Here is a 21831-nt window from a genome sequence, read left to right as displayed (position 1 = left end):
GTGACTTCACAGCAGTAAGAAATTAAGTCCTAGCACATTAACATTACTAGGGGTGAAAGGAAAAGATTTAAGCTGAGAACAGCAATTGTAAAGGCATACCTATCTACAATCTTAACTACGAAATAGTTCAAAGATAAATTACATATAAAGTAATTTACTCTCTTAGTTTGCCTGAGGAAATTTCTTCTTAAGATATTGCAGAACAGCTTAGTGGAGCAATAACAAAAATTGTCAGCTTGATTGTGTACAGAGAAGCAAGCATTATTAGCAAAGGGAGAGACTCACTGTCACATACTAATGAAGTGACATGATTTTAGTCAGAAAAAAAAATAAAGTTTATTATCTACCCATCTGTCTTTTCTAAATTCCTGTGAGTTTAGAAAACTATTCTAAACTGTGAGCAAGGTAATACGCAATTTATTGTTAGTTGTGTGGCAGTGTGTAGCCCAAAGATAGAGTTTGGCAAGTCGTTTTAATCTGACCATTTGGCTATTTTATGCGCAAATAGCCTATACAATTAAGAGTGTGTGACTCCTTCTGCTGGTACTTCTGTCATGTCATAAAAGCAGTGACCCTGTACAAATGAGGTTAATGGCTTTTGTGTCCTGATGCCTTTTGTCCAACCGGGATGTAAAGCAGAGCAATAAAGGGCTGGATTTGCAGTGTCTTTGGCCTGTTCAAACTATTATTTTATAAATGGCAGCTAAAAAGATTTTGGGATATAAGATGCAGACAGACCTCTAATTGCCATCTTCATTATCTTTTGAGCAAAAACTGTTTGTGTTTTAGCAAGAAGGATCTGGGTTTAATCATATGAAAAATAAGTTTTTCAGAGTAATTAAAGGGCAAGTAAATGTTTATTACTGGCAAAGAATCATAGTAAACCACATCAAAAATTTATTAAGGAATGACCTATAATTAACAATGGTTATGTTATAAACTGAAACTGCGATAGTCTACCTTCCAAATATGGGCCTGAGGCTCTCATCACTCTGTAGTAAAGGCTGTCGTATAGGAAGATTTGGTAGGCTAAAGGGCTCCTGGGACCTGGCAGTTAACACATCCTGAGCGCACAGCATTCACAACAGTGCTTACTCTGCACATGAACAGAAGCATTAGGAAAATTTAGTTTGTTTCATCATTTTTCCAGTAACAAAATTCATAGATATTGAAGTTTGATTTATGTACGCATTAGATGGAGAATCTTTGGGCATTTGAGCATGAAACTATAGGAAGCAAATTAACTGTTTTTTCCTTCTTTTAGCATGACATTTTCAGAGAAGGTCACCATTGCTATGTGACAGACATGCATAGTCAAGCTGAGCAGATCGCTGACCAAGAGCTAAAAGAGATTAAACAATTCCAGTTGACTCTCCCACTGCTGCTTTTTATGGTTGGAGTTAGCTGCTGTTGTCAATGCGCTGTGCTCAGGACTTGTGAACTACTAGGTCCCATGATCCTTTCCTTTAACCCACTCCTAAATCTTCCTCTACGACAGCCTCTTTGCAGCTGGCAAAGATCTTCTGAGTGGTGTGTGAAAGACCTCAGAGAAGTCCCCCCGGGTAGCTGCTCTGTCCTTAATCTTCCTTTGCACATTCATTGCCTTCAGTGGAGCAAAGGATTCGTGAACCAAGGGTGAATCACATGTCACCTATAACTCCACTAACATTAGTGGAAATTGCATGCATACGTTTCTTGTGGGATTTACTGCCATTGTTATATGAGTGTTCTGTAGAGAAATCCCTTAAATACCATGGGGAAACTATACTCTTAAGCATACAGGGCTTAAATTAAATAGGCTGAAAAAACAAGTGCCTGTTTAGATGGTCACCTTCCTTTTTTAAATCCTCAGTTGCCTACCTTTTAGATCTGACACTGATTTAAGATATGCAGATAGTATTTTTGTGCATTTTGGAAATCCAGCAGTGGGCACAGGTTCATGCATCTTGGAGCAACTGAGCAGTCTTATTGACTGGACATTACTTGCATACCCCAGCCCAATTATTTCCTTCAGCTAGTATTACTGAAAAATTTTGTTTAAAAGAAATTGCTGCACCAAGATGCCAGTATGACATGTTTAATTCCTGTTCTTTTTTAAAGTTGGATTAATGTCTGTGGTGTTTTAGAGACCTGATCATGCCCACTGGTTTAAAGAATTTCAGTTGTATCAAATGGATGTCAGCGGTACAAGTTACCTCATGCAGTTTTGCTAGTGCCTGAGCATCCTGAGGTGCAGGCATCGCAGCAGTCTGGTATGGTAGGGAAGGAGTGGGAGAGTTGTGGATGTGGCTACCACTATCCGCCCATGGGAGAGTTAAATTTAAAAACTAGCAACCTACATTAGCTTTACAGTAAAGCTTCTACACATTGAGAAGCCTTCTCAAGAGAATGAAGCCCCACATGCTTGGCTGGCAGGTGTCTCTAGATGAGTGACACCAGGGAAAAGGGCTGCCAGCAACATGGAACAGCAAAGCAGATTTTCAGCTCTTTCAAGCAAGTGGTCTGAGGACTGAGAGAAGAGGTGTGGGTTCTGGCACTTTTCCCACAGCGACTTCCCTTGCAAAAAACCTTTTCCTAGGGCAAATCTGGTAGAAGGATCCCAAGCAGAGCTACAGCCTCCCTCCCATTTCAGGACTTGCTATAGGAGGGAATGAGCCAGCCTGAGGTCATTACGGTTCTGTTGTACTGCCATGCCAAATGTGATGGCTTATTGCTTGCTTTTTTTTTTTATTTAATCATTTTATGAGAATGGAAACAATAACAAAAACTGTTTCTATGTTTCATTTATGCACCTAATGGAAGAATGGGGCAAGGGAGCTGCAGACTATAATTCCCATGAGGCACAATGACAAGAATTTTTGTGTTTCATCCAAATGTGGAAAAGTTGACATGTGCTAATGAACCCCCATTCACCCCAATTTCTGATTATATCTAATTTTAATTTATAATAGCAGTGCCTTATACTGTGAACTGCAGGTTCATATGTACTTTCACATGATTTTCATTGTAAGTCAAAGAGCACCTGACAAAGGGTATATACCTGACCTTGGAAAAGGCTTTCTGCTGCTTCAGCAGAAGTAGGAAAGACCAAGTGTGAGAGCAAAGATTCTTATCAAGGACTTGAAAAAGACGTCAGGGACTGGGCAAACTGAGGTGGGGATGTGTCCATAACACCTAGACAGGAAGCATAAGGATTTAAGAACTGTGGCAGTACTGACCTGAGAGCTTGACTAGCAGGGCCACCAAGAATAATGAACAGTGTGAGGAAGACTTAAATGAGCCAAGCAGAGGATTGCTGGATTTTATTTGACATCTGATTTTTTTGCATTGAGAATAGGAGGAAGAGGTAAGGATAATATGAGACTCTACTCCAAGAGAAGAAAGAAAATTCAGATTAACAAAATACATAAGGGGTGGACTATTCATGAACCTCCTGATAGGCAAATAAATTGTATATGTCTGCTATGGATGTTTAATACTCCAGATTCTGTGCAAGTGATATCATTGAACCACGTGGGTGCATCCAGCAGGGTTACAAGAGAGAAAATTAAGGCAAGAGTTATGTGATCTCTCTGGGTGAGTTGATCTTTCTACACATTATGCTTATATTTGTTCGTATACTTCCTTGGTAATTAGTCCTACCAGTTCTTACTTTCCATATGTCTTAAGAAATGACAAAGTAGTCACAGATTTACTTCTATTTGTACTAATTAAATATTAGTAAACCTGTCCACTTAAAGAAATAATTTTAAATCATCTTTCCCTCAACTTTATGCTGGGCATGTCTATACTCCTGACTATTAAAGCTGCTATATTTTTTATGTTCTTCTTTCTTAAAACATTAAAGCATTTTATAGTCCTGCATAATTTAGCTATACTCTTCTTACATTAAGCTAATAGCGAGTTAATCATGACTGATTATATAGGAGGATGATTTCCCGTTATTCAAGACCTAAAGTGATGAAATTATATTGCGATTTATAGATTTATTAAGCAAAATTGCATAATTTCGAGAACATTTCTGTTGCATATGAGTTTGAATATACATGAAAAAATCATTATTAAAGTTGAACTTCATTTGAAGAAATTGTTATGCGGCGTTAGAAAGTAACATCTAGCACCATAGCTCTCAGGAAAAGTCTATAGTAGCTAACTAATTCTTCACGGTATGAAAGGTCATCACAAAGCAAACTGTGTATTGTCCAGTGATAATCTAAAGGAAAAGGAAAAATGTGTTTCAAATAAAGGAAATACCTGAGATGTCATCATTAAGAATTCGGAGGAAGAGGATTTCTAGTTCTATGGAATGGTCATTTTTTGTAAAAGTGCTTCATGACTCTAAACTTTGTGCAGTTCAACTCTATCCCTTATCCCTTGTCCTTGCTGCACGACGCTTGTTCTGATTTATCCTTTGCCACTAAGGCACAAAGTGCATCAGTCACTTGATTGCAATCCAGGATTTTTCAGTCAGCAATAGTACACATTGAACACATCTTCCCACACCTACTGAATCACTTGATAGTGTCCCACAATTCCCACTGAGCAGGGAGGGGATTCCTTCCAGGCATCTATGGGCAAAGAGCTTGTGCTGTGAAGATGTCTTTATTATTTAGCTAGAGTAAATACAAATAGAGTTGCCTTCCACATAAGTGTGCAGATTAATCCAGAGAGGGCTCCTGTATGTCAGCCTTGCCATATAAAGTCTCTGGTAATCATAACAGAGCAAGGAGCCTTCAGATACCGAGATGATGTAGGGTATCGGTTTGCCTTCTGCCACCTGACAAAGAGGAAGCAGATACATATTCAGATGCACATCTAAAGGAGGAAAACAGATCATATGCTTTGTACATCTTTGTCCATAAGGTAGAATGTAGCAGCCGCATTTCCTGCTCACTTAGGTCTCTGAAGTAATAATATAGTCATAGAAATTTGGTGGAGGGGATTGTTCTGCCAAGGACCTTATGTCCTTGATCCTGCTACTTAAAAGCAGACACCAGGAATTCTCAGTCTCATGGAAGACAGTCTGTCTTATTCTATGAAATTGCGTGGATAGTACTGTAGAAATGAAGTATTTTTCATTTATGGTAGCCACAGGGGGTTTGACATCACCACTCAGTCTCAGTCACCCTGCATGCCAGACAGGATATCCGCACAAGTATATAGCACCTGGAACGTGGAGCTGGTTTTGTCCTCAATATCAAGCAAAACAGAAATGCAGGTGCTTGTCTTTCAAAACAGAATTTTGTATACTCCCATTATCTTTGGGATCCTCACTTTTGTCTTCCTCATGCCTTTGTAGTCTCACTTCAGGCTCTCTTAGCAGCTCAAATCCATTCCCAGAGGCCTGAAATTAATAAATCCAGGCATGCTCTATTTAGACTTATACCCCATAGGCAGCAGTTCTCATACAGCATTTCAGAGACTAAGGGAAGTGAGCCACATTTGCTCACGGAAAAAAGAAAGAGCTGCAGCAATACAATGACGTAAGGTTTATCCTGCAGGTTCACCTCAGGTTACAACTGGATCTAATTCAGCATGCTCATGTCAGTACAGCTTAGTTCAGCTAAACCAAGAAAACGCAGTTCAATTCTGCATGTAGCTGAACTCCCACATATAGCATCAAAACAGTCACCTTTTCCAATCTAATATTATATTACAATCTTTTTTTTTCTCTTTTGAACTTTTGACCTGAATAATGTTGTTTTTTTTACCTGTCTCATACAAAGTGAAAGTAATTTTATGAATTTGATTAAAGAACTGTCTCAAAGTGAACAGGAGAATTTCACATTTAAAGATGTTCCCACACATCAGATGCTAACGAGGTCATACAGGAGAACATTACTCTTTGGGGGCTCTGTTAGTGCTAGGGTGCATTTTCTCTCTGGGAAAAAGTCCTGCTCTGCAGTCTTACAGCATGTTTTGAAACAATGCTTTTAGCCGATGATGTATTAAACCGTTTCTTTTTTATCATCTTGATATACTTCAACAAAGGAATTGCATAAATTTCACAATAATGAGGTTTTTATTTGCTTGTATTAATTTTACAAATTGAGTGTTGTATTGCAATCAATGTAGTGGCAAGCTTTATAAACCAGAAGACCCTACAACTGCTGTAATTGCAAATACTCTTTAACTGTGGTGGCAGACTAGAAGTCAAATTTGTGCTGAAAATCTGAAGCAGCTTAAAACAGTGGAAAGTGTATTGTTGGTCCAAATATAAGCTAAAGCATTTTTACATACCAAAGTCAGTGGAGTCGATGTGTGCTTGCTGCCTTCATCTTCAGGTGCTGCTAGCTCCTGGCAGTCAGGGCAGAAAATGTTTCAGAACGCAAAGCTTCGCGGTGCTCTCCTTGGGCTGCAATCATTTTTTCTTAAGCTGAACAAAAGTTCTATACATGGATCTCTTAATTGAACTTTAGCGTTGATCAAATGTTGTCGTGTTAGACCTGACGTGGTTCATTGTTCCTGAGAGCGCTCAGGAACTGGCCTGTGGGTAATTACACATTAATGTGACAAAGGGGGGATTTTCTTCCTAATCCTTGACATTTAATCATTGCTTGTGTCACAACATATAAAAGTTTATATTCTATTGCTTAAAAAACAGAAGTTCATTAGCAATCATATTCTTTCTTTTTAAAACTGAGATTGTATTGAGAACAAGCATTAACAATACATTGACTTTTTTTTAAAAAAAATAGTCCTTCTTGGTCCCAATTATATTGTGCTGCGGACAGCACCACAGGGTAAACTATACTTTAAATTTAAAATGATAGAACAGAATTTTATTTAATGTCTTTTAAATTTGCCTCTCAATTTCAACCTCATATTTTATTTTATTATTTTCTTTTTACCATTTATAATTTGTATGCAATTATCGTATATTTATCATATCTCTCATTTGCCTCAAAAATTTACCAGACAAAATTGTATCAGTCCTTCTTCATACAGCGGATTTTCTAAGACTTCTGGAAGTCATTTGTATTCCCTGGGTCTGAACCCTTTCTGTGGCTGCTTTCTTTGCAGCTCCGTGATGAGCACTGTGTATAATATTCCTCGTCGCAGATGTACGGTTGTTTCATTTTGTTTTTCTAGGTGGAGAGAGTTTCCACATGCACCCTTCAATCCAGAGCCGAGTGCTTGACATTGCCGGTGCCATCAGAGGCGGTATGCGCTGGAGCTGAACCAGGTGGCACCGCCAGCCTGCTGTCACGGGGATGAGCTCATACATTCGCTCCGGCTCCCGGATGGATTTGTCTGCCTCTCGCCAACTAGCGCTGACTTTGATCCCCTGTAATGAAAAGTCTTAAAATAGAAAATGGAAGGGAACAGAGAGGAGCTTTAATTATTTACTGGCTAGGTAGAATCCATACCTTTTGTAATGAGGCTTCTTTTGTTGTTTCTGGTCTATTCAGTTTTCTTTAAGCCAAATTTAAGCCTTTGTGCTCAGCATTGATTGAGATTTTGGGGCTGATTAAAGAGACTTTTGAAGGGAGCTGTGCTTTTCCTTCATTTACTAAGTTAATTTTTCCATTTAGTAAGTGGAATAAAAATACTCCCTGAACTGTTTTCGTTGTTTTAATTGCAGTAATGCTCAGAGGTCCTAGCTCTAAGTTTAGGCTGTTCAAAGCGCCTCGTAACATGACATCCATCATAAAGGCACTGAAGTCTAGGTGGGCAAAACGGATGTAAAGTGGGAGGGGGGGAGGAAGTACTGTCCTCACTTTTCAGACATGGAGCTAAGGCCCGGAGGAGGCTTGCCATGTTCCCAAAACAAACCTGTGGCGGAGCTGAGAATTGGTGGAGGTCTTGTGCTACTCACCTGGTGTTTAACCACTAGCCGCGCTTTCTGTGCCGTATGCGCCCTTAGGTGACGCGCGGGCAGCGCTGGCACTCCCTAGGAAGCCTCTCGCAAAAACAGGGAAGATGTCACGTTACTCCTTGCACGGGAAGAGTTAGTACAGGGGATGACAAATCAGAGAAGGCAAATTCACCTAGAAAAAGCCGAAGGAAATTGTTCCCAAGTTCTGTAAACATCCATTCCTGATGAGAGAAAATGAGAAACTCTGAGCTAGGTTGAAAATTAAAATTAACTATATGTAGCTCTTGGGTACTCTGTGGTTTTAGGCCCACTTTGTAACTTTTAGCTACTGGCTGCAGTGGGAAGGGATGGGAGGGACTAACACAAAAGATGCGGTGAGAAAAGACTCTGCACTTATTTCCCGGTTCCCTGAGGCCTGCAGTGTCGCTGCTGGGGGATGGCGCCAGGCGTTGCCTTCCTCTGCGAGCAGCCTGCCCGGCCGCGCTGTGCCGGGGGCGGCAGGCACCATCCCAACCCCTTCCCGCTCACCGGGGCTGAGCCGGGGCACCAGCCGGACGCGGGGAGGAGAGGGAAGAGAAAGCAGGCTTTTGGCCCGCCACTTTGGCACATCCTCATGTTTATGACCAGGAACAACCTTGCAATTACCTTTGTATCCTTAAGCAAAAAGCTTTGCTTGATTTGTTTTGGAAACCAGTGCCTGCATAGTGCATGTGGTTGGAAAATCTGTATGCTTGGGTTTATGCTTGAGGAACCCCAGTGCCTATCAATATTGCTATGTCCGCAGCTCCTTCAAAGAAATAGACAGTAATGTGAAATATCGTGATGGATCAGAGAAATGTCCTTGCTTTATCCGCACCGTCTTGGTGCCCATGGATACGTTAACAGACTACCGTACTTGGGGGGAACATGCCTTTAGCAGTTCTGAGTCAGCTGCTGTTAATTTGATTTCCCTCAGGTATTCAGTGTACAGTCCCAAAGTCCCAAAGCGAGACTTTTTGTAGTAAGAAGTACGAATAGTTTACACTATCGTGTCTAAGGTTCTTAGAGCATATGCTTTTCCAGACAAAACAAAAAATAATTTCTTTTAATTTGAGGATAAACAGAATGAATTCAGAGAGACAGCGTGAAGAGCTATTGTAAGGAAAATGTTCATTCAAAGCAGCTGTGTGAGATCTGAGAGGGAGCAGATTATGTCTAGAGCAGTGCTCAGTTGCTGTGCACGAACACTGTGCATTTGTGGGCTGTCTGTGATCATGCCTCACAGGACAATGTTAAAACAATTCCTAATTACTATTGGATTATTATCGAAAAAGTACTTTTTAAGCAATAACTTTTCTGATGGAAGTTGCTAGTTTAGTTTATGCTCTCAGTTTCATTCCAAGCATAAATGAGGATGAGGTTGCTGCTGCTTCTCTGTAAACCTGAGCAAGTGTGAATTAGGCAAAATGTGTCTGTCCTGAGGCCAAATTTCCACCATTTCTGTTCGTGTAAATCTGGAGCAATGCCATTGAAATGAATGTGTCATTTCAATGACACATTGAAATGTGTCATTAGGGGCAAAATGCAGTTGTGCCTCTAATCAGCATGTCACATTCCCTTGCTGGAGCCACTGATTTAAGGTGGGATTTTTCAATAGGACTCAGTACTGCTGTAGCATTAGTTCCATTGAACTATAGTGTTGCCTGGCTAGTACAGCTTTACAAAGACTAAAATTGAAGCAGTCAGAGCAGAATTAGGTCATGAACAAGCACGTTTGCAAACGCCATACCAGTTATTCACGACTTTAAAATTACTGAATGAGTTTCTTCCAAATTTGCCATGTTCCATAGATCTCATTGACATTTAAATGTAATTCACTTCATCACGGTGTTATATGCTAAAATCCAGTTTCTGATATTTTCATTAGCTGGTAGTTGTTTTATAATCTAAAAGGAAATAATGTTTAAAGTATGAAGAAAAAGGGAGCACAGTTAATCTCTTAACATTGCTTTTCTACAATTCACTACTTTTTTTTTAATCTCATATTGGGATTAGCATGGTTTTTGTTTCATTTTTTGTAAAAGTTACATAAAGTTCCGAAAATTCCCCGCGAAGTTTAAGATGTGTGTAGGAGTGTCTTAAATGCCGCATTCCAGCCTTTCAGCCTTCCTTTCATATGGAAAGTGTAATGCTTTTCTTGAAGGTGCTCATTCTTCTAATCATTCCTTCCTATACTGATGAGTTTGCACCTTCTCCGAAAAGGTGCTTGAGAGTGATTTCTTTGAGATAGTTTCTGCTCTAGTTTGGATAAATCAGTGCTAAAAGGAAAGTTTGGAGCAACTGAAATATTACTCTGAAGATCAGGAAAAAGGTCACTGTAATGTTTGAGCATTTGAATTTTTTTTTTCTTTTGGGATACAAGTTGTCACTATATTCAAAGAAAGGCTTTCACGGTGGTTGCAGATGCCTTTTATAGGTGGTACCCAGTACTGCCGATTTCTCAGCCCTCAAAAATGGCATGCACAGTGGGGTTATTGACAGTGGAGTTATGTTCAAGTTGTTGTGGACTAAAAAAAGCCATTCTCTTTGCTAAACAAATTGATAATTTCCAAATGATTAATTAGCTACATTTTTATAAATGACTTTTTCTTCCCTTCCCCTTTTTTGCCTATACTTCATTTTTAAAACAAATTCAGTGTGTCATTAATATGACTCACAGGTTGGGTTTTTTTTTCCCCCGTTTGATGTCTGCGATGAACCACAGTATGTGAAGCATTTACTGACTACATTATATAACTTGTCATTTGACTGCTATAAGCACCCGTGCCTGGCGAGCTTCGTGTGCGTTTCTCTGCAGACGGTGCCACGCAGCTAATCATGACACCCATCTTTCTGGGAAGATGAGATCACTGTCTAAATGTGTGTTACCGAGTGAGGAGATCGCGCTCAAGGAGAGGCTCTGTTTCCCCGTGTTCCCTGTCCCAGGCTAAGAGCGCAAGGATAACGCCTCTCCCAGCAGCTGCAGAGCAGACGAGAGACGTTAAACGTGGGGAAGTGTGTGTCGTGCCAGCTCCCGAGCGGGGTGCAGCGTTTTCGTGATCAGCCTTGACTCCCTTTGCCCCTTCCTCCCCTCAGCTCCCATCCGTCCCCCTCGCTTCTCTCGCTGACGCTTGGGATTTCTCCGCAGGATGGCTACGGCAGAGGGAGCAGTAGCACAAGCTTCTCCCCGGCCGTGGTGCCTGCTCCCTCGCGGCTCGGACCCCGGCCCCCGCGGGACATCCCCTCGCGCCGGGCTGCAGGGCCCTGCATCGGGGGACATCCCCTCGCGCGTGGTTGTGTGTCTTTTCTTACACGCGCGCACAGAAATTGTCTTCCCCTTTTCCCCAAAGTTTTCATTTAGAGGGTTGAATAAAGTGAGCTTCAGGGTTTCACTTTAGAGTTGGGGGGGGGAGGTCAGTGGTGTGGGGGATAAATGAAAGAGATTTGCCTTGATGCTTGGCTAAACTGAGCCGGGAATGTGCTGTATGAATGACGCCCTTTCGGTTCAGAGGAGAAGGGTACGTCACTCCATCCCTTTGCATGTCTGCCTGCACGCACACGCAGATGCTGGCCAGATTTCCACGAAAGGCCTGTGGTTGTCTGTCCAGGCAAATATAAATACCCAACGGTTGTGGCATCTTTATGAAAGAGCTTGCTGGAAGTTTCTTCCAGGGCAGGATATAGTGTGCAGTGACACCAAGGTGCTAGAATGAGCTAGGATAACAGAGACGTTTCCTTGACAAAAATACTCAACTCGTGTCAGAATTTAAAGAATAATCTGTACTTTCACAAACCTTCCAGTTATTCTTTTCAGGAATGGTTTTCAACAAACCGTCTTATTTAGCAGCCTTCCCTCTCTCATTAGCTAGGTTAGAGCAGATGTGAAACCTTCGAAGCGCTGGAGGATTCTTACCCACAAGGAATTGAAGGCAGTCGGATGCTGTAGCTAACACTGTGTCATAAATCTTTGTAACTGGCATGTAGGTTTTTTGTTTATTTTGCTTCTTAGTCTGGCTTTGTAAGGAAATGCAATCATGCTATGTTTGTCTCTCACATTGCGGGTCCCAGTCAGTAATTTTGAATTCATTAGGCACTTTTGGATAAATTTAACATAGAGGAAGAAATCTCAGCTATGCTGATTCTCCATCAGTCTCTTGAATATCCAGCTTCCTTAGAGAGAGGATTTGCATTCAAGAGAGCTAAGGACAAGACAGGCAAAATTTCCCTCTGGACCCTCCTGCACGTCCTGCCTGGTCAGCCTGAGCATGCACAACGCTGAACCAGGCGCTATCTTCTTTCTACTTATTCCTCAGCACGGGAAGGGAACTGGAGCAGAGGGCAGTAGCTGAAAGAAGGACAGCTGTGGAGGCCGGAGGAAATAAAAAGGGAATTAGGAAGGTGGTGGGACAGGCTGGGTGCGTGGTACATGAAAGGAATGAGTTGGCAACGTGCAACTAGTGAGGGGCAGGAGTGCGCATGAGAATTTAGAGGAAACTGGGATTACTCTAGTTGGGAGCAGTAAATAGCAAAGGAACATAAATCCTTAAGAAATAAATCCTTAGATGCAGTGCTCACAAAGCAACTTTAGAAGAATATAGCTGTCACTTCAATCCTTTCAAGTGCAGCCTGTTCAGGTAGGGAACCAACAATGGATGCTGCAGCCTTCTTATTTATACATGAGCCTTACCAGACCAGAAAAGACTTTTCCAGGGTTTAGCACTGTGGGGGATTGTATATACCACTCTTTTATTTTCACTTTTAGACGAATACTTTTCCTTTCAGTGAAATAAAATTAAACAATTTATCTTTTTTTAGTTTTCTTGATTTTATTATGTCTCAGAGATCTTAGTTTTGTTAATCAGTTTGGCCATCAATCTAAAAGAATAGTCTTTTTTTCTATATTTAGTGTTTGGATTAAAGAGAAAAGGAAGCAGAATTATTCCAGTTGTTCTCTTAGGTATTTTTCAAGTAAACTGTATTTGGCAGTGCATCTGAAAAATAGCAGTTTGATTTTGCAGAAAACAAGGGAAATGCACAGATTTTTTCATAAGTTGCTTAATTCTTCTTAATCTGTTTCATACTTTGTTCTTGTGTAAAAGAAAAAAGTCAAAGGCTTCCTATTTTGGATTTGTTGATATGTATGTATGATGATAAACACAGGTCTAAACCACAAGTTTGTCAAAAAGAAGAAGAAGAAGAAGAAGAAGAAGAAGAAGAAGAAGATACAGCAAAAAGAAATGTTCAAAATTAAATTATAGAGTTTTTCTTTATTCAGTAAAATGGATTAACTGAAAATATAATCTGTTCTTGAAGCTTAGATCTATGACCATGGACATTCTAACTTCTCTGAATCACAGAAACATAGAAATTAGAAGCAGAAAAGCCAATACAGAAAATCCTCTGTTGGTGCAAAGCTGTTCATACAGTATCTACCAAATGCATTTACTTTATTAATACTTACCATGAATGTAAACAATGACTTCATTTTCAGTATGTTTTATGAATAGAGGATCTGAGCCCTCTACCCTTTTTAATGACTATATGTGTTTGCCCAGACTTTCTCCTGTTAGCCAGTGAGCCTACTGGAGCCCCATCCCTGCCGGTGATAAGAGTGGTTGGTGGGAAAGGGAGGGCCAAAAACCGCCTCTTGGACCATCTGGGGAGGGCACTCAGGGTGGTTACACAGCAACTCTGAGCAACGAAGGCAGGAAGTCAGCTTGGGGGGAGTTTGGGTAGATTTAGTAATTCTGAATAGAGCCAGTAGGTTTGATCCACAGTGATGCATGGGAATTGCGTTCCTGTCAGTGTAATGGTAGTCTCCTACTCAGAGCTCTTACTCTTGAACAAACCAGTGCTGAAATCGTCTGTGGAGGTTAGTGAGATTATTCCTAAGAGCAAGAATTACTCTGAATATCACTTAGAAGGACTGAGCCCTTAGGGTAAAAAATGTTCCCTGTCCCAATAAGCACAAATATTTAAGACTGCCAAGAGAAATGAAGACAGTGACCAACAAGGGAAGACAAAGAACAAATTCTGTGCACCTTAAAAATAGCGAAACGTGAAGGGACAGACTGTGCCGATTAGACACCGGACTAAATTGGGAGTGGGTAGGAAGTCACATCGCTCTGAGCATGTTATCTATTTATCCCGTGTTATTAATACAGAATTCCTCTCCTCTCCTCTCTTCCCTTCTCCCCTCTCCCCTCTCCCCCTATTAATTCATATGTTAATATAATTACTCCATATATGACAAATCTAATGACTCAGCGTCGCAGACTAATTACATTTGTTAGTGTTTTTAAGCAACAGACATTGCTGAGAGGGAAATAAAGAGTAGTATTCCCTCTCATAGCTTCAGTGAATCTCTCCCAGTGTATACTTAGCTGTTGCTGTGTTTAGCTCTGGCCACATTAGGAACTAGTGTTATTACACATCTCTTCATCTGAGGAAACGGGACACCTGTCTTTTTCTTTGGCTTATGTGATACAGTTTTTGGACATATGACCTCTGACTGTCCCATTCATGGGAATGGGATCTTGCTGTTTATGTTGACATCTAAGGTTTCCTAGTAATTCTAAGTATCCTATATAAGCTCCACCCCCACATACTCTTAAGTTTATAATTAACCTTACAGGAGATATGAGAGGCAAACACTTAAGGCGTTCTTTTAGAGGATCCAAAACCCAATCAGTGTTTCTCCATATCTCGTAAGGGAAATACAGAAGTTTAGACAAAATAATGGACGTGTTTGTGTGGATTTCCCTGCCCTTGTTTTTCCCCACACTTAAGCACTCTCTAGAGGTAGGCTGAGCTCCTTGGAACAGCCCAGTGTTAGTGCTTTATGTTCATAACTTCACTTATCAACTTATCACATTTGTCCATCACACTCTCTTCTATGGAAAGCTTCTTTCCTCCTTACTTGTTACCCTAATTATAAATGAAGCCTCAGCCGTGGAAGTGTCACTTTTCTCTGTTCTTTCTCCTTTGTCTCTCCAAGCATCTAAAGCACTGTGGTTTTTAAGACCTAGTGCTAACACTTAATCTCTGCTTCTGGTGATTATCTGCCCTCCAAGTCTCATCCTTACAAAACAGTTGAAAAAAAAGATCTGAGATATGCTATTGTCATTATATTATATTGAGTTGCTCCATTTGAATGGGAGACACTGTGATTTAATGACTTTCTCTGGTCTGAGAGATTCATGAACCACAGTGATAGATAAATGGATTTTCTGCAATTCACTGGAATCCCTAAAACTGAATGTAGAGCCATCCACTGTTTTAGGACCTGAGGCAAAGGAGAAGTTAAATGACTTCCTGAATGTCTGGCAGGAAGTCCATAGCATATTTTTCCCTTACTGAGGTTTTAAAAGCTCTGTGCAAGTCAGGCGTTAAATATACTGAGATCTATATATATACTTACAGTAACAAAGGTTAGTGATTCAAAATAATCATTTGACTTTTCCAGAGTTACCTTCTCAACTAGTTTAGCCTTTAGTATCTGTATGCTATTGGCAATTTTTTCAGGAATATGAACTGTAGCTGTCTGAAAGTTAATAGGAGCTGCCCATGGGACTGGCCATGGAAATGGCTCTAGAATTACTTGTTTTCATCAAACCTTATCTCCCACAGTCGCATCATGAGCAGTCGCTCACAGGGGATCAAGTGCAGGCTCGCTTCACTTGCACTAGCATACGGCCCTTTGCGTTGCTGTTTTATTGCCCTTTCGGCTTTCCAGATTTGAGCTGTTTTCTCTGTTAGCCTGAAGTAATGCATGGTTACTTTTATTACTAACTCAGTCCAGCCTCTCACCGCGGGTGCTCTGAAAATTGCAAAGCCTCATCAAATAGGGCCATGTTGAAGCTGTTACAAACCGCGTTTATAGCTAAGTGCTTCTGGCCACAGTTTGGCCGTATCCCCCCGTGCCCCGACCTGCGGTCAGCATTCGTGCCGCTGCGGACGTGTGTAAGACCCCTGCTCAGCATCTAACAGCGGCTCAGGACCGTGAAACAGAGACGTTCACCGCGTTACTCTGTTTGAGTTGGTGTGACTGTAAATTGAAATCTTTCCAGTATCGGTTGAAAGTGTTCAATAATTCATGTGTTTTACATACAGTCTTGTGGCTTGCTCTGTTCTCACTGATGTTTGAGATAAGGAAATCTTGATGGCAAGCAGTATGCAGCTGAATGTGCATTTGCAAATTAAAAACCTGCTGCTTCAAAAGGCTGGTATTAGGAGCCGGGGGTTTTGTGTCAACACTAATGACTCCTGAAGTCACTGGTAGTAACACTGACTTTCTGGGTTATGTTGGAGGACTTTTTTTTCTATTTTTCACTTCGGTCACCTTGAATGCCGTCATTAATTAGTAGTAGAGTTAGTTCCAAGTCTGGCTTTTGAACAAAACTGCAACGTGTTACTGTAAGGAGACACAAATTTACTGAGCTTTTTAGAAGCTTTGTGTTTAAGATATGGTAAAATCATTTTTTTTATACACTCTTCCTTAATAAAATGTCAGCACAAGCAGAACTGTTAGAAATGTTGAAATATGAATCTCTGCAGAAGCCTGATATGACAGAGGATAAAATAGCAAAAAGAGGTTGAAATGTTTCTTTGTACCTTCCTTTTCCCCAGCCTTTGCACCCCTCTAGCTGGTTACATTAGAAACAGTCTATATTTAATGCTTTCTTGAGATTTCATTATTGTGATATAATCAGTGATTCCAGAATTCACATTCATAGGTGCTGCAGTAATTTCAGGTACCTCTGCACTACACATAGGCAGACAGTGCCAGCATGTCATTTTTATTTTGATGTGCTGCAAGATCATGTTTTAAAACAGGTTTGAAGGACAGACTGGATTATTTTAGCTTATTTTGTAAGCTAATTTAGTTTCCTCAATATGAAACACCATGTGCAGTGAAAAATGTGATGAAAGTCCCATTTGCTTACGGTAACTATAAGCTCCTTGCAAAGCTGTTGGAGGGGAGCAGAGGGTTATTTTTGTTGAAATGTTCCTCCCCCCCCAAGAAAAACCCCTGCGTATGGTCAGTGATGTAAAGCGGCACGATGGCTCGCGGTGCGAGGCGCAGAAGCGCTGCTGCGCGGTTGCCGCAAGCTCGCAGGAATGTCGCTGGGAGCATTCCTGCTCCAGGCAGCCAAGTTTGGAAGTCAGTTAATTCCTGGCTGCCAAACACTGTGTGTGTGCGCGTGTGCGTGTGCGTGTGCGTGTGCGTGCATGTGTGTGCACGGGGAGGGGGGGACGACGGCACACGCGGCGCGTTCTGCCTTGCAGCTCCTGTGGTCGCGTAGGGCGAGGTGGAAGATGGCAGAGGGAGTGAGACTGAGATGGGAGAAGGGCAGGGGCGGCCGTGGGGCGGCCGTGGGGCGGCCGTGGGGTGGAGTGGCAGGGCTGGGGGAGAGGGAGCAGGGGAGAGAGGAGGGGGAGCGGGAGAGGGGATAAGAGGGAGAAGGAGAAGGAGGGAGGGAGGGGGCCGGGTGCCTGTGATTGGTAAGCTCCGGGAAGGCATCTGCCAGCAGGACTTCAGAGGAATGTGAAACCAAATCATTTACAAGTTAAAGATAGACGCAGAACACACAGCATCTTGAGCCAGGGTTTAAATTCATCCCTCTCTGCCTGGCTTCTCGAAAAGAGCTGTTTGCCAGCTTTCCTCTATCTCCTCTAAAGACTCCAATGTTCCCTTAAAAAATAACATTATTCTGGATTTATTGGACTTACGAAGGTGGCAAAAGAGATCATGGTGCACACTCTAGGGTAAGTAGGAAGCTTGCCTTTGCATATGTTTGCTACAGTAGTTTTTCCATGCTTTGGTTGTGCTTTCAGAGCAGTTCCTTTAAGATGAGGTAGATATTTGGGTAAAGATTTCTCCTTTCGATTTATTTTCCCATGTTTTCCCCTTTTGGATTATTTGAATTTTATTCCTGAGTGAAGTGTTAACATACAAGTTTACTTGTCTTTGCGTACCTAATGCATCTTGAGCTTTAATAATCTTATTGTTACAGTTCTGAGTGCTGTTATCATATCAGTTAAATATTTTTTATCCTTTTGCCCTCTATTAGTGGGGTATACTGTTTGAAATACTGCTTATGAGTAAAAAGTTGAAAACCAAGTTGTTTTCCATATAAGAGGGAATGGAATCAATGTTTGCTTGCTTATTTGGTCATGGCTCCACTTACCTGCTATTTATTCACATGTGGCTTAGCTCACAATAAAGAGTTAATTAAATCCAAGCTATCCTGTTTATTTGGTCCCAAATAATGCTTTTACTCAGCATTTGACTTTTTTTCCTTTTTTACCGTTTTGACCTTTTTGTTTTCTCTGAACAAAGTCATTCTAGTGGCGATTGGAAAATGCGCACCTTCCCCGATAGTCTTTAAGACATGAGTTTGTGGGTATAAGAAGATTCAGGCTGTCGTGGTTCTTTTTACAACTTACCAGAAACAATTTCAGTGTCCGGGAGACTTGGCCTTTAGTTGGTCAACGGTATTTTCAAACTGTTTCTCAAATAATTCTCATGAAGCTGTTGTGTTCTGATGACTGAAAGGATTTTTGAATATGGGAAACTCAGAAATTAGGTGGAATAGTTGTTGTATAGCAAGAAATTGTATTCTGAGAATTTCTTCTAAAGCTGTGATTTATATGAGAATTTCCTAAATGCCAGCATCCTTTTTATCATTTATTCTGGCAAATATGTTTTGCATTTGTCATAGAGGAGCTTGTAACTTTGGTTTTGGTGGCAGTTTACCCAAACATACTCAGAATACCTTAGATGTTAAAGCTGCCCATAATAACCACAGGGAGCAGGGTGCTGTGTGTGGATAACTGAAACATCTTACATTTAGTTACGCTTTGGTTATAGATATCAGTGCTGAAGAGACTCATGTAATGTCATGAGTCAGTCTTTGCTGTACAAAATATGTGGAATTGCATGAACTAAAATATAAATGTTTCCTCTATTTGAAAGATAGATCGTATATCTGATATATTTTATCTTTTCTCCGTCTAAGTGATCTCATGAATATTGATCAGCTTTGCAGAATTTTGCAAAACGAGAGTAAATTTGGGTGAACAAATATGCTGTGAATTGTTTAAGTGGTTAAATGTAGGGGTAAAGGAGAGGGAAAAGACAGAAACGTAGAACCCTTAAGGTAAATTTGGAAAAAAAAATTGCAGGAGTGAGAAATGGTATTTAAACCAGTTCCCTCTTAACAGTTTATGCTAGCTGGGTGTTCCTTTAACTAGTTCAGACTGGCTAAATATTTTAGTTCCATACTAAATTTGTAGGATAGGAGCTACTTATATTAAGGCATCATTGTAATTTTTTTTTGGGGGGAGGGGTATTTAAATAGAATAAGTTTGAATCACAAACTGTTGAGATGAGTAAAAAAGAATAAATCAGGGCTTAGCAGAGCTGTAGTTAGTTTCTGGCTCTTCCACAAAATTCTTGTGCAACTTCAGGCAAGTCGTGCAGTTCTCTGAGCTCCTCGAAGCTGAAGGGAGTGGAAATACCTTTCTTGTTCACTTTGTGTTACGTGTTCAGATAGCAAGTCCTCAAAATAGGCAGAACCTCTGATAAGGCTTGGCGCAATAGGCTTCTGCTTCCAGAGGACGTGCCCCCTCCGCAGGGCCATGCATGGCAAAAGGAGGGAGGGAGGGGGGAAGAATCCACAGATTTGGAACTAAAGTTTCCCTGCGCCTTTTATAAGCTTCCTAAACTGAAGGGCTGACATTCAGAGCTGAGCAGATAATAGAGCTAATATTCCAGCTGAAATTCCTGAGTCAGCTCAAAATTAAATTGCGTTTCCCTACCACAGTGTATTGCTTTTCAAAAGTTATAGTTTAGAAGCATGGGGGTCCCATTTCATTGTCTAAGACCCTTCTTCCATAGTTTAATGTCCAAAAGGCCCTGGAGACTTTGCAAGGAGGAAATCTGCTTGTGTGCTGGGAAATTAAGCCTCTTGAGAAACCTAATTCCTGCATGGTTTGAAATGGGTGTCTGACCCACGAATAGGGAATCTCCAGAATAAGGAACTGTAATATTGGATGACTTTTAGAAAGGATATTGAATGATGTTGGACTGAGTCTAAAAAAACAAAAAGAAAAAAATACTCTGGTGTATCAAAGCCACCTGAAATAAAATTTTCTGTTTGCCTTAGCAGTAAATGGAAAAATTTTCAATAAACTGTTTTTTTTTCCATAGAAAATATTATGTATTTGATCTAGTTTATGTGTTGCTGATGTAATGTTGTCATATTTTTGAAATGGAAAATCCTTGACTAGCTCTATTTGCACTGTTACAGTGAATATGATATCACACGTGTTCAGTGTTTAGTGATCGTGATACCATAAGCCAACGCAGTACTTCCGACACTTTTGGATAAGGGTGTTGGAGCTTTGTGAGCGCTGTAGGCTGGGCAAGGGACCTCCCTCTCTCTCTCTCTCCTCTCCTCCTCCCTCTCTTGCTCTCACTGCTCCTCCACTAGCCCCTTGCTCCTCCAGTGACTAAGATTTGTTGAGAAGAGAAGGAGGGAAAGGGAGAAATACCCTTTCACAGAATCACACAGAATCGCAGAATGGTTGAGGTTGGAAGGCGCCTCTGGAAATCATTTAGGCCAACCCTCTTGCTCAAGCAGGGCCACCTACAGCAGGTTGCCCAGGAGCGTGTCTGGATGGCTTTTGAATATCTTTGAGGATGGAGACCCCGCAGCCTCTCTGGGCAGCCTGTTCCAGTGCTCTGTTGCCCGTGCAGTAAGGAAGTCTTTTTTAGAGAAAAAAACCAGCCCTTAAAGGCTTCATGGCAAGGGCTTCTGTCAGATATTTTGGGCAAGTATTCTCCTTGCTCTACTGGACTTCTTGCTCACTGCAGCCTTTCCTTCCCTCCCTGCCCTACCTTCCCCCGGGCTCACGGACCCTCATTAACCCCAAGTGCACAGTAACGTTTTGCTGGGGAGACGAAGTGCTGCCGGCTGAAGGGATGAGGAGGATGGGAGGACAGTCCACCTCCAGCCCCGGCCTCCTGTTGCTTGAAAGGAAAAATCATGCCGGCCCCGGTCTTCGGGGAGCTCGAGCAGGGGAAGGAGCGTGGCTGATGGGGGCGAGCGTGTGAAATGCCGCACAGGACTCTAGCCGGCGCGCTGCTGCCTGCTGATTTTGTGATCCTGCATATGCGGTTGTCGTGCCACGCTGCTGCTGGTGTGGTGTTCGGCGGTAATGCGTGCCGTGCTTTGCTGCTCAAAGGAGTCGTCTCTTCGGTGTCACGTAAGGACAAGGCCTGCGTTACCACAGTTGGTAACGCTTGCTTTCGGGGTGGGCAGGCAAATGCGTGTGGATATTAAAGTCCTTCCTTGTTACATTCTGCAGTTTTTCTGTGTGGTTCCCATTTTATTTCTTACTCTCGTGGCATTTTTTTTTCTTGGTAAATCTTTGTTTCTTTTTCATCTTCAAGGTTTTTCTGTGCTCATGCTGCATAGTTGAACAGCCAAAAATAAGAGAATAGGGGTGTCATCAGGAACTACTTTATAAGGAGTTTAAAAACTGTTTCTCTAAGGTTGCCTGAGAATATGCTGGCATGTTTCTGAGCTCAAAAGTACCCAGAAGAAGTTCACAGTGATATAGTTTCCTTTGGGTCCTAATGAATCTGCTCCCAGAGCCAGCAGCTAATTTGTTTTGGCAGGATATAGCAGGCAATGCTTTATACAATACACCACATCATAGAAATCTTAAATTCTGTAAGATGAGAGGCAATTCTAGTGAAAAAGAAAAACCTGATGGAATTATCATGTCCTGTGGAGCCATGTTATAACCTCTGAGTCTATGAGTTCTCCCAGTCCTATTCACTGGAAATTCGTGGAAGTTTTTCCGTTCCTGTGGTATCAGACCTCCTTCCCTTATTACTGATCCTGGCTCCTTGTCTGTCAAGAGAAAAAATACTTCCTGAACTAATTACTATTGTATGAAGTGACTTTACCTGGAAATACAGT

General features: G+C 41.4%; 1 protein-coding gene across 18 annotated transcripts in view; it reads left to right on the top strand.

Annotated features, from left to right (window-relative positions):
• DTNA (dystrobrevin alpha) overlaps positions 1-21831 on the top strand; it is a 222817-nt gene that overhangs the window by 27908 nt on the left and 173078 nt on the right. For 17 of the 18 annotated variants that reach the window (XR_009957702.1, XM_062570410.1, XM_062570408.1 and 14 more), the window contains exon 1: positions 17422-17605. The exons of the other annotated variant lie outside the window; for it this stretch is intronic. Coding sequence is in view for 15 of the 17 variants with exons in the window: in XM_062570410.1 (XP_062426394.1) it covers positions 17589-17605 (17 nt within the window). In the remaining 2 variants the exon portion in view is untranslated. Of the gene's footprint in view, positions 1-17421; positions 17606-21831 lie in introns of those variants that run through there. 18 annotated transcript variants of the gene reach the window in all.

Source organism: Rhea pennata, chromosome 2 (assembly GCF_028389875.1).
Source record: "Rhea pennata isolate bPtePen1 chromosome 2, bPtePen1.pri, whole genome shotgun sequence".
NCBI classification, from domain to species: Eukaryota; Metazoa; Chordata; class Aves; order Rheiformes; family Rheidae; genus Rhea; species Rhea pennata.
This window is presented reverse-complemented; position numbering and strand designations above follow the sequence as displayed.